Raw genomic sequence first — 13,687 nt, 5'->3', positions numbered from 1 at the left:
TTAAACCTGGCTTCACTACTTCTGAACTCAGAGGAGGCTCGGACCTCCAGCATGGTTGTTTAAAAATCATTGACAAACTTTATTCCAGCAGCCTGGCTCTGCTGGACCAGTTACTGACAGAAGCTGACTAGAAATTATATACAGATGGGAGCAGCTTCATGGAGAATGGTCAGTGATGAACCAGGTACACAGTAGTAGTCCCCACGAACCAGGTAATAGAAGCCCGAGCCCTTCCTGTAGGAACCTAAGCACAAAAAGCTTAACTTATAGCCCTCACCAAAATCTTAAAATTATCCCAGGGAAAGAATATTAATATCTATACAGACTCTAAATGTGTCTTCATGGTAGTCCACGCCCACAGGGCAATATGGAAAGAAAGAGTGCTCTTTTTTGTTTTTAACTTTTTTGTATTGTGGCTCAAGTACAGTTGTCTCCATTTTCCCACCACTCTCCCCAACCCCAGCCATCCCATCCCCACTTCCCTCCATTGATTCTAACCCCCTTTTGTTTTGTCCATGTGTCCTTTATAGATGTTCCTGAAAATCCCTCCCCCTTTTGCCCCCATTATCCTCTCCCACCTCCCCTCTGTTTACTGAAAGTTTGTTCTTAATTTCAATGTCTCTAACCTTGTGGAATAAGGACATCAAACATGCAAAAGAGATGTTAAAAGTGCTAGAAGCAGTGAATCTACTAAACCAGACTGCCATAATGTATTGCTCTGGATACCAGAACATTCCCCAAACAAGCCAAGGAAACCAAACTGTCAATAAAACAGCAATGGCCACCACTTCTTGGGGCTTTAATTCCCCACCTGGACTTGTCAGGATTTAAACCCCATTGCACAGAATAAGAAGAGAAATAAGCCCATGAATGGGGATTCTTTAACTCTGACTCTAATTCTATATGGAAGATCAACACAGGGTATGATGTTACTCCTTGAAGCTCTAGTATACCCCATCCTCAAACACCTACCTGAGAGGACTCATTATGGAATAGATGTTTTAATGGGCCTCATTAGACCACATTTTAAGAGTCTAATTTACAAACGACCATTCGGAAGATTATCCAAGCCTGTCAGATATGCATCAAAAATGATTCTAAGAGAGAATGTGTTCCAACAGGAAAGGGAGTACAATATAAAGGGATATGCCCATTTAAGGTCTGGAAAGTTGACTTTACACAGATACCTAAAACCATAGGAAACTTTAAATTTTTGTTAGTTTTTGTAGACATTCTCTGGATAGGTAGAGGCATAGCTCACTAGAACTAGAAGGCAACTGAGGTAGCAAAACTTTTACTCAAAGAAATAATCCCAGGATTTGGACTTCCTTACAGCATTAAAAGTGATCATGGACTGTTGTTCACTTTAGAAATTTCCCAGAAGATAGGACAGTCACTACAGATTCATTGTAAAGTACATGCAGTTTGGAGACCTCAATCTATGGGGAAGACTGGTAAAAAGAACCAAACAATAAAGAAGACCCTGGTGAGCCCTACCTGATGTGGCTCAGTGGATTGAGCACCTGCAAACCAACGGGTCACCAGTTCAATTCCCAGTCTAGGGCACATGCCTGGGTTGCAGGCCAGGTCCCCAGTGGGGGGCACGTGAGAGGCAACCATATACATTGATGTTTCTCTCCCTCTCTTTCTCCCTCCCTTCCCCCCTCTGAAAATAAAAACAAAATAAAATCTTTTTAAAAAGACGCTGGTGAAAATATGCCAGGAAACACATTTAAAGTGGAACAAGACACTCTCTATTGCCGTGTGCTGAATTAGGGTAGCACCCTTAAGCAGACTTAAATTAAGCCCTTTTGGAATAATTTATGGGAGATTCTTCCAAGTTTCTGTTTAAGGAGCACCCCCTTTGGACTTAGAACATGAATCAAAAATCAAACAATAAGTACAACATTTAGGGAAGACACTGACAACTTTGCATAAGTTTGCTCATTGCAGGTTCATCTACCTGTATGAGAAGTCCTTACACCTGTCCCAGCTGGGATACAGAAACTTATTAAAGACCTGGAAGACTCAAGGTCCTGAACTGCAGTTAGCTGAGCAATGAGCAATGAACTGGTCCCTATGACATCCTGCTGACAACACACTCTTTCTTAAAGCTCACAGGAACCAAGCCTTGTATTCACCACACACAGATAAAGTGGTCGCCACCTGAGGAAGACTAGAACCTTGTTGCTGCTGTTGAAAGCTGAACCTGCCCTCCTGAAAGAGATTTAAAATTCATCTTTCAGAAAGGGAGAGCATCTCCACAAGCTAAGTGACAATGTTACTTTTTATTTTGTTCTGCATTTTCCAGTAAATGTCTTCCTCAGCAATTTTATTCTGCTGTTGGGTGCATCACCCAAAGCTCTGCGCAGGATTAGATGATGGGGATCCTTTAGTTTCTTCAATTTTTGATTCCACTACAATTCCCCTGCACTACTAGGTATACCCCTTACTAAACACTCTTGTTTTTCTGCACAATAGGTCTCACTTTGGAAGCCCATCTGCAACACCATCTCTTGAAACATGAGGAAATCTACTGGCTTTACTTCTTCAGCAAGCCATCCTCTAGACACCACATATGCCACCTTCTGTAAACAGCAATTCTCCCACAACCCAGGCACATTCCCTGACCAGGAATTGAACTGGTGACACGTTGGTTTGCAGGCCAACACTCAATCCATGAGCCACACCAGCCAGGGAAAGACTATGTCTTTTGATAGCAAGAAGTAACTACAGAAGATGAGGCCTTCATCCATTTAACCTTGTAATATTACAAGGATCCAGAGTTTTGAAGGGAGGAGATGTTACTGTAGCCAGTCAGTCAGGGTGCTGGGGAGTTGCCCCCATTGGCCAAGATGGTGGTAGGGTGAGGTTCTTACATTGGGCATGCCAAAAGCTAAAAGTATGAATGGATCGGGTCCAAGCATGCCAAAGTTCAAAAGATGAATGGATACTACCCAAGTGTGCCAAAAGCTAGAAAGATGAATAGATAGAGCCCCAAGGAACCAAAAGCTAGAAAGGTAATTGGACAGGCAAAAAGTCCTTTTCTCTCTATCCCTATAAGAATGGAGAGTTTGAGCAGGAAGATTGAGATAGGAGCCCACCATTCTCCCAGGTTTTCTTCTTCTTCTTTATTATGTTCATACTTTCTACATACATTTGCATCCTGATTTTGGAAATTAATATTTAATTAGTCAACATTTTGGCATTTCTCAATTTATTAACTTGTTAGGTAATGCATTGCTTTAAAAACACATCTCAAAAACACTATCCTGTAAGAACTATTAATAACATTTATAAAGCAAATCAAGTGAGAATAAAAGTTATGAAAATATCTGAAGTATATGGTGATCACTTAGGCTGACATGCAGAAAAATATGTAATTATCTGATTGTATGATTGTAGGGAAAATGGAGTCAGTTAGGCTCCCTCACCCAGATGTCTGGGCAACTAAGATAAGCAGTATTCAGTAAGCAGTATTTCCATAACCTTGAGAATGGGCCCACATGCACAGAATCACTCCTTGTTATATAATATCTTGGCACCCTCCCAGCTTTCTGCGCATTTAGCATATAAGAGAGTTGGGACTTCCTATGGTGTGACACATGCATGGCTTGTGGCATGCATGGATTGCCCCACCCTTGAATAAAGGCATGTATGACACTGCCATGGCTCTGTGAAATTTCTTCCGTCTGCCTGAATCCTGTGGGAACCTGTCAGCCTTGAAAGGCTGCAAGACACTGATCATGGTATCTCTACAGAGAGCCCAGGCACAAAAGTATATTTTGGAGCCTCTGTAGGAGGCCTGCAGATGCAGGTTGGCCAGGCGGTTGATGTCAGCCTCCAGCTTGGTGGAATAATTCTGATGAATTTGGGAGCTTGTAGTTCTTTGGCAATGAAAAATAAAGGTAAAAAAAAATGGTTTGGCGGACCCTGGAGGCTGAGGATAGCTGCGGTGGTTTCAAAGGTGGTGACTAGAAAAGAGGATGGAGGGTAGTTGGAAAGAAGGGGCACCCCTAGGTCTGTTATCTCCAAACCCTGATCCCAGAACCATCAAGGGCACTATGAAGGCACCCATTTCTTATATGTTTGATACATGGCCTTAAATGTGCATGTATCCTTACTAAACTTTAATGTTTTTTTATAGGGAACTGATCCACCTGGCAATGGCAAATGTAGCCCAGCCCTATCGGAAAACCAGCATACATGAGTCAGCACACAGGAGCCAGACCCACAGATAGGCTTTTCCGTGGGAAACCAGGCCTGCATTCTACGTAGGCTGCTTTGAGGCTTGCTTTTGCTAAAACTCCCTCACCCTGAATTGAAGCGGCAAATGTTTACTGTATATCCTTAAAGCAACTTCCTGAAGTCTGTGCTAATTCTCCCAAGGACTGAAGTGTAACCAGACCAATCACTCTTATCGTTCCCTTGCATTGGCAACATTTTTTCTTTGTTAATCTGTAAGAAGTAATCGGCAACATCCTTTCCTTTGTTATCTGTAAAAAGTAATCACCTAAAGCAAATCTGAGCATAATGAATAAGAACCTTCTTTGATGTATGCTATTAGAAAGCAATAAAAGCCTGTCCAGGAAAGGGTCAGGGCACTGTCTCACTCAGAGAGTGGCAGTGCCATCCCTTTTTCTCCACAGGACTTCAGTAGTCCATATGCATTTGTTCATTGCATCCACAACACTGCAGAGACCACTGGCCGGAGTCCACATCATCTGGCACCCAAACAAGGACCCAGGGCTACGAGCCCTTGTTGTGGACAACACACCAACTTGGTTGGAGTGTGCGCATCAGCTCAGGTAAGGGCAGATGACACCAAGTGCTTTTCAGTAAGTTCGTAGGGTGTTTTGGATTTCAGAGAATAAGGGATTTCTTCTAAGGTCACCTCTCTTGTGACTACTTTGCATCTGCACACTCTTTAGTAAGCAGGAGCCTTGCTCTCTCCCCCAAGTATTTGCCGCATCTCACGGGCATGGGTCGAACAATTAAGAGCCACAAGGGCGCTTATCCTGTGAGAGGATAAGCTGAATGTGGACCAGGACAGAACACTAGGTTTCCCGTCAGCTGCAAGCAAAATCCATGCAATGAGAGGCACAGTGTAAAAACACTCACAAGCCCATCCCCGTGGCACAACCTAGGTTTAGTCTTGGGAGAAAGAGCAAAGACTTTCCCTTTAATAAGCTTTATAAACAGCAACTACTTACAGGGCTATTTACAAGCATCTCAGCAGATTCTTTCTTTCAGGTCATCTCTTGTGGTCCTTTGAATTTTGCCTTTTCCCTCCGTCCACCTGTGTAAGGAACAGCAGATAGTGAATGAGTGTTTTGGTTTGGACCAGACTCTGAAGATTGCTTTCCAGAAGAATTTAGAACTAGTCACAGGTTTTGTATTAGAGTTTTTGGCATTTGCAGAGCTCCAAAGATAAAAGGCACTTCCTCCCCTCCCCTTGAGAAATCAGGTGTTTCCACATGAGTGGGAACCTTGAGAGGGTGTCTGGGATTAATTCCTGAGACGTGCAGGGGCCTTTTAGGGACCTCCAAAATGATTTAATATAACTTCTGGCTCATCCAGGAAAGTGGGATATAAAGGTTGGCAACCTAGCACTTCAAGCCCCCTCTCACAGTCTTAAATACTGGGGGGAAGACCCGAGAACCATAAGCAGGGTTAGGGTACCCGGAATGTCGGGTACCCATCCCTGACTGTCTGCCACCAATAGCACAACTGCACTCTCCTTACTAGCAAGAAACAGGATTGAAAGGTGCAAACAGACTGAAAGTGAAACTGAAACTGGTTTTGTAATCACTGTGCTTGTGGCAGGAGGAATTTCAGAAAAGGTTCTTTTATTTGTTAAACGTATTCTTTAAAGGTTTCTATGAATCCTCAACCATGGGGAATGGGCTCTCTAAGGAACAGGAGCAATGTTTCAAGCTAATTCAGCAGCTTTTTACGGCTGCTGGATGTCTCCCAAATAAGGGATCTTAAGACTTAGTTATTTAAGAAAAAGTCAGGCAGAAGTTGAAATAGCACCAGATGGTGTGAGATAAGATTCTAAGGCTAGAGGATTTAATTTGAAAATACTGGTTTGCTTGAATTTTGTTTTTGTTTCTGTTTTGAAAGGAACAGCTCAGTCTCAAAATATTTTGCTAAACCTCTCACAAATAGAATGAGATCTCTAACATTGTTACATCATAAGGATTCTACTCCGAAAAAATTTAAATTGATTGTATGAAGATGGAAAAAGATCTCACTCCCCTCAGTAAAAAGCACAGGAAGAAAAACAATGAGGAAATGTGTTTTTTATCCATTCTGAATCCTCCTTGTGGAGGCCCAGGGACTGCTTCAGTCCTGGGAACAAGCCGTGCCAAGTTTAGTATCCTCTCTCCCTCTTCTCCAGCCTTCCTAAGTTGTAAAGGGCACTAGATAATGAGACAGCTCACTTTGGAACACACTGGAGGAATGCAGTAATCACCAAGAATAAGGAAATTATGAATGTATTTGCCAGTAGAAAAAAAACTTTCTGAAAGATATGAATATGTTCATAAATTTGTTAATCTAAAGCATGCTATAAGTGGAATTGGGGGTGTGACGTGTTAAAGAAATACCAAGAATCCTCCTTATTTATGCCAGAGCCATGACCTTTTATTGTAAAAATGAAATACAGGTGCACGTCTCCTGGGGAGAATTAGCCCTTCTCCATGGAAGATGTTATATGCGAGATGCGAGATCGAAGGTTCTCGTTCTAGGAACTGACGGACTCAGACTCTTAAGAGATTTATAGATGGTTTATTGGCCAAACAAGCTTTACCTGCGCAGGGGCGGACTCTCCCAAAGTGACCGGAGTCACGGTGCTCCTTAGAGCTGCAAATGAGAGCCGCCTAACGCTTACAGACTAGGGTTTTTATGCAAGAGCAAGCAAGCAACTTATCCAGAAGCTGATCTCTGCGGTTAGTGATTGGCCCAAATTTAGCAACGCGACGCACTCAGGCGCAGTTAAAAAAAAAAAACAAAACTTAGTTTCCCTCTATTTTCGCTGACCTCCTCTCCTGTCAGTCCTTGTTTTCTTAAGTCCTAGCAATGCACTTATAGGGAAGTCCCTCAGCCCATCCTCTTTGTGGGTTTCCTGGAGGGTGTTGGCCTAAACACACACCCTGTGCCTGTCATTTCACTGCGTCAGCTTGGATCCTACAGAAGACTGAGCACCATTTTTAACTCAGTAGCTGTAAACACTGATCGTTTCCTTGGGGAAGACCTGGCTATTGTCCTGGAGGGAACAGTTAGTTAATCAAATTACAAAAGGCCCTTTATGCCTAACGACTTTTGTCTAAACATATTTAAGGAGAACCCCCAACCCCCTGCCCTGCCACCATCCTTCCCACTTTCCTTGCAAACTCTGAACCTAGGAGCTACCAGGTCCTGAGAACAACAGGGCAATTAACTTGCTGCTCAAACTCATTGCAGCTTGCAGAAACAGCAGGGGGCCTGTCTTTCCAAGTAGGAAAAAAAATAAAGACAATTTCAAAACTGAGGCTGTTTATCAGCTCCCACTTGGGAGCCTTGTTCACACTGCTCCCTGCCCATTGTGAACCAGGAAGCCAAGGGTTAAGGGCTTAAAGCCAACCAGAGCCTTCCCAGGAGGGCAAGGATCAGATCCCGCCCCTCTTCCTCCTCAGGGGCTAAACAGAAAAAGTAACAGGAAAAAGTTAAAGGACTTTTCCTTTATCATTCCCTTAGCTAAAAGGGATCCTGAGAGATTTCCTTTTTCAGTCCTTGTGTTCAATAATTCACAACCTTTACAGAGATTTCATTGGAAGGTTTTACCTCCAGGGAATGCTTAACAATCCCACTATTCGTCAGCATTTTGTTCATCAGGCCGTTCAGCCAGTAAGAAATTTATTTCCCCAAAGTGTTATTTATCATTATATGGATGACATCCTGATTGCAGCTCCTTCACAAGATATTCTAACAAAAACTATTTCCTTTCTTAAAAACTCTGTGGCCTCTGCTGGACTAGTAATTGCTTTAAAAAAAAAAAAAATCCACCATTCAGAGTCTCGGAAATATAAAGGTTATATTCTTTATCATAGGACAATTTGGCCTCAAGTCCTTCAAATTAATCTACCCAAGGATTTAACTCTTAATCGCCTCCAACAACTCCTAGGAGCAACCAAATGGGTGCGACCCAGGCTTGGAATACCTACCCAACAATTAACTCACTTATTTAACACCCTTAAAAGGGACCCTGATCTTAATTCCCCCAGAAAATTATCCCCCGAGGCTCTACAAGAATTAACTATGGTAAATCAACATATTCAGCAGTGACAACTAACTAGAATTGATCCATAGTCTCCTATCCAGCTTTTTTACTTCCCAACCTTAAACACCCCAAAGGATCTTATAGGACAGCTGTCACCCCACTTAGCTATAATAGAGTGGCTTTTTGTGTCTCATCAGCCACAACACACTATTACCACCTATATAACTGAGTTGTGCCATCGTATTATAAAGGAGCATAAGAGAACACAGCAGTTATTTAGATACCATTCTACCTTTATTCACATGCCCTTAACTCAGGTTTATTTACAACAATTAACAGCTCAATCTTTAGAATTTCAGTGTGTCTCGGCTGACTTTGTAGGAGAACTAGAGATTAATCTACCCTCAGATAGATTGTTTCAAAACATTCCATTTCTTCAAATAAGGCTAGCAGAAAAAAAAATCAGCCCTACACCAATAACTGGGGCAAGAACTGTGTTTCTTTATAGGTCCAGAAAAACTGGACGGACTGCTATTGCCTGGCAAGAGGGCAAAAACTGGAGAAATTTTGCATCCTCAGGACATTCCTCTACTCAAAGAGCTGAGCTTTTCACTGCAATCATGATCCTATGGCAATGGCCCCAGGAGCATTTGAATATAGACTGTGACTCAGGATATACTGTTTATACTATTCTGCATCTAGATCAGGCATCAATTAAGACTTCTATTGACCCCAATCTACTTAACCTATTTGTGACCCTACAGTCCCTCCTTGACAAGCAAGAACACCCCCTCTTCATTACTCAAGTTGGATCCCATTCAGGCCTGCCTAGTCCCCTGGTAGTTGGTAACAATAAGGCAGAAGCCTTAGTTAGTGTCTTTACTGCCTTCCAGCAAGCAACAGCTTCTCATCAGTTTTTTCATCAAAACAGCCAGGCACTCCAAAAGCAATTTGACTTGCCTCGCTCCCAAGCGAAGCAAATTATTAAAGAATGTCCTGACTGCCAAGCCTTTACCAAGGCATCTCCATCAACGGGAGTTAATCCTCAAGGACTAAGTTCTCAAATAATTTGCAAACAGATGTCACTCATTACACTCCCTTTGGGAAATCCAAATACATTCATATTTCTACTGATACTCTGGTGCTCTATATGCATCTGCTTTAACAGGAGAATCTGCAAAAAATATACAAGCCTGTTGGCTTGAGGCCTTTCGTCATTTAGGATGGCCTCAGCAAATTAAAATTCATAATGGCCCCAGATACCTTGCCCATTCTACTCATTTTCCTTCAGCATTGGAATATCCAACATAAAACAGATATACCTTACAATCCAACCAGTCAGCCAATTGTAGAACGAATGCATCATACCTTTAAAAATCTTAAAAAACAAAAAATGGGGAGTCATGAGTCCTCCCCACAAATTTTGACTATGTTTGCCATGTTTACCTATATTTTTCTAAATTGTGATGAATCACTCTGCACTCCAATTGAAAAACATTTTCAGACAAAAGAGTCAAAACTGCCTTTCCCTCAGGTTTTATATAGAGATCTGCTAGGAGATAGCATTTGGCAGGGCCCTATAGATCTCTTAACATGGAGAAGAGGGTATGCATGTGTTTCCATTGCTACATGTCCTGTCGGACTACCAGCAAAAAGAGTAAAGCCTTATCACGAGCGGGGTAGACATCAAGCTCCGCTATCTGGGGCCAAGAACCAATCAACTGACATACCAGATGGCCCAGCTGACACTGAACAACCAGAAGGAAATCAGACACACACAGTATCACACATCGGTCTGGATCTGCCAACAGAGGATGGGGTCTGCCCCAATGACAGGGGCCGAGGCTCAGATGCCTCCTGCAGAGGCCAACAACCCCCTCATGCCCCACAATGTTCCCTTTAGGCATGTCCCCACCACATGGGGGGACATCAAGGCTCTTAATGCTCGAGCCAAGGAGATTCTTGCTGAAACAAGGGTAGTAGACACCCCAGAAAACAGGTTTATCATTTACCTAGCAGTGCTGTCAGCCAATTTGGCTAAAACTTTGCTTTTAATTGCCATTATACTTTGCCTAGCGGGGCAGGGTCTAGTTACTGAGGTTAATCCCTCTTATATCTATTGAGGCCGTATCTCTTATTGATCCACCCGTATTTAAGCTACATACCTGGTGGAATGTTGAGTCTCCCTTTTCCACTAAGGATACTCAGTGGAACTGAGGGGTGTGGATGTCCCTTGATGGCCCACTAGAAGAAAACAAACACTGGTTACAGGTGCTGAAAAATACTGTTTCTGTTGCTGAACACTTACCAGTTTGTTTTTCTGTCCTTCTTAATACTTTGTGCTTTTCTTTAAAAGAGCAACACAGTACCCACTATCAGCTTTCCATGGTAGCCACAGTTGGCCTGCGTACCCACAAGGGGGTCTAACATACTTCCAACCCCCTTCCGGTCCCTCCTTGTACCTTAGACGCTAGCTATAAAGACTCAGTCTTCTGGTCTTTATGCTAAGGAACAAATACCATCATGGCTTTTCTCCCCAAAAGTCCTTTGGTGGTAGAGAATTAGGGAGCTAACTGGAAAATATTAGCTAAGCCTGATACAACAATAGTTTTGGCTCAGCCTCAACAATTATATATTAATATGTGGTGGGAGGGGCCCGGCACTGAGGCACCTATTATCAGATGTGTTTCTCCTAACCACACTAGCCTGTGGCATTATAATTCTTGGAATATCGGTTTGCTTTTTATTACTAGGAAGCATCTGTATATAAAAATTGGTTGTGACCCTAAAGGTGTTCTGTATGTGGCTACCAGCTTTATCCTCCAGAAAAGATCCAGCCATGGTTTTTACCTCTCACCCATACCTGTTTTTGGCAACCCCATGGACAGCCCAGGTCTTTTATAATGAATCGTCAAAAATTTATTGAAGGCTCCATATATGCCAGCTGCCTTATTTACCCATCTCAATATTACTCTGCTAAACCTCACTATGGTTCATATAGTTAGAAGACAAAGTCAAGTATGGGTGTCTGTTGATGTAACCAGAGAATGGGAGGATCCCAATGGCATAATAGCGCTTAACAACGCACTGTCCTCCTTAAGTGTCCAAGGAATCTTTGGCACCCAATTGCATTCATTGCCTCTGCTATAGTTGTTGCACCTACTGATGCCACAGCAACTGCTGTCCTCGGTTGACTCAGTTCAAACTGCTCATACTGTTGATGTCCTCTTAACCAATACTACCTTGGAAATGCTCCAACAGGCCCAGATTGATCAAGAGATCCTGACTCGCCTTTCTGCAGTTGAATCAGCACTTGACTGGATCGACAGGCGCCAGGACACATTAATGACCCAGCAACAGCTGACCTGTGACCCTGGATTCTCCAAGCTGTGCGTCCCCTGCTGCAGTGGAACTCCAGCCAGCACTCCTGGAGCTATATTGAACATCACCTAAGAGGGGCTTTTTCTACCAACTTAAAGGGACAAATTGATCAATTGCAGCTAGCACAGCAACAGCAGTTGCAGGACATTCAATGCTTGACCAAGCAGGAGGTTTTTCAATCCCTCCATGATCATCTCAGCTGGCTAAACCCAAAATATTGGTTTAGTGGACCTAACCTGAGAATGTGGGTCTTTGGACCCGCTGCTTGCTTACTGATTCTAATAATCAGTATGCTTTGTATACTTTGATGCATTTACAACTTTTTTCCCCCAGGGTCATATAAAAAACGAGCAAGTAGCAAGCTTTGTGTTAGTCCTAACTAAAAACAAGGGGAGAATTATAGGGAACCGATCCACTTGGCAATGGCAAAGGTAGCCCAGCCCTGTTGGAAAACCGGCAGACATGAGTCAGCACACAGGAGCCAGACCCACAGATAGGCTTTTCCGTGGGAAACCAGGCCTGCATTCTACGTAGGCTGCTTTGAGGCTTGCTTTTGCTAAAACTCCCTCACCCTGAATTGAAGCAGCAAATGTTTACTGTATATCCTTAAAGCAACTTCCTGAAGTCTGTGCTAATTCTCCCAAGGACTGAAGTGTAACCAGACCAATCACTCTTATCGTTCCCTTGCATTGGCAACATTTTTTCTTTGTTAATCTGTAAGAAGTAATCGGCAGCATCCTTTCCTTTGTTATCTATAAAAAGTAATCACCTAAAGCAAATCTGAGCATAATGAATGAGAGCCTTCTTTGATATATGCTATTAGAAAGCAATAAAAGCCTGTCCAGGCAGGGGTCAGGGTGCTCTGTCTCCAAGAGAGCGGCCATGCTGTCCCTTTTTCTCCACAGGACTTCAGTAGTCCATGTGAATTTGCTTGTTGTATCCACCGCACGGCGGACACCACTGGCCAGATTCTGCATCATTTTTTAATGTTTTTAAAAAGTTTACCTACATGGTATTCTGCTATAAATCTCTCCTGTGCCTTTTTTTCTCTTGATATAAAGGAGTCATGTGTACATCTGGTTCATTATGTGTACATCTAGTTCATTGTTTCTACCTGCTGCATACTCAGTATATGGTATACTTTGTAGCATTATTTATAATACTACTTTGAAATAACCTAAATCTTGCACAGCGTGAAGTTGTTAAGTAATCTTAGAACATTAGCAGTGTGAAATAACATGCCTCCATTAACATTGATAGTTCTGGATGCCATGGGACACATGTTTATGACATAAAGGGAGAAAAGCAGACAAAATTGGCTTTACCCTGTGAAAACAACTGCATATAAATACATATTCATATAGCCCACGGCTGGAAAAGATCAAAGAAAATAAAAATAGCTCTGTATGTTGGAGCACAGGAACTACTCTAACATCCCTCTTTTAGGTGTAAGTCATGATTATGGTGTGCCTGGGTATTTGGCCTACACACCAGAGCTTTACCCAAGTATAATTGTAGGGGAGGGAAGAGATCAGAACAAGGTCAATCTAATGCTTGCCCCAGAATTGGCATCGGGGTGCCCCTCCTTGACCAGACAGTCTTCCTCTCCACCATCTGTGTCCTGCAGTCAACTTCAGCTATTTCCCTCCTGGGGGCAGGGGGGTGGGGGGGGAACAGGATTGAAACTAAAAATCTTTTTTAGAAGCTGAGATAGTGCTGCAGAATTTAACTATCTTCAAGATTAAACAAAAAAAGCAAAAGTGCATAAAGAGTTATGTATATTATTCTTCCATTTGTTAAAAAAGCAAAACATAAGAATTTGTAAGTGCATGGAAATTTTCTGGAAGACTAGACAAGAAATAGTAAACAGTAAGTATCCTGGGGAAGGTAATTGGGGTATAGGAGAAATATACCTATATTTATTATGGTTTTTAAAACCATGTACACCAACCATCACCTTTTCAATTATAATTTTACTTTTAACTGTTTAAGTCCTTCAATTTCAAGACCCTGACTTTTAAAACATTGCTTTAAAAAATGTTT

General features: G+C 42.4%; 1 protein-coding gene across 9 annotated transcripts in view; it reads right to left on the bottom strand.

The window, feature by feature from the left end:
* The window catches only part of LOC112311277 (zinc finger BED domain-containing protein 4), a 266,073-nt gene that overhangs the window by 251,835 nt on the left and 551 nt on the right, over positions 1-13,687 (bottom strand). For all 9 annotated transcript variants that reach the window (XR_006656721.3, XR_008425927.2, XR_006656717.3 and 6 more), the window contains exons 2-3: positions 10,429-10,507; positions 5,214-5,299 (exon numbers count right to left, since the gene is read on the bottom strand). Coding sequence is in view for 1 of the 9 variants with exons in the window: in XM_071220159.1 (XP_071076260.1) it covers positions 5,214-5,231 (18 nt within the window). In the remaining 8 variants the exon portion in view is untranslated. The remainder of the gene's footprint in view (positions 1-5,213; positions 5,300-10,428; positions 10,508-13,687) is intronic.

The sequence above is a fragment of the Desmodus rotundus genome, chromosome 13 (assembly GCF_022682495.2).
Source record: "Desmodus rotundus isolate HL8 chromosome 13, HLdesRot8A.1, whole genome shotgun sequence".
Classification (NCBI taxonomy): Eukaryota; Metazoa; Chordata; class Mammalia; order Chiroptera; family Phyllostomidae; genus Desmodus; species Desmodus rotundus.
The sequence above is the reverse complement of the archived record's forward strand: the minus strand, read 5'-3'. Positions and strand labels throughout refer to the sequence as shown.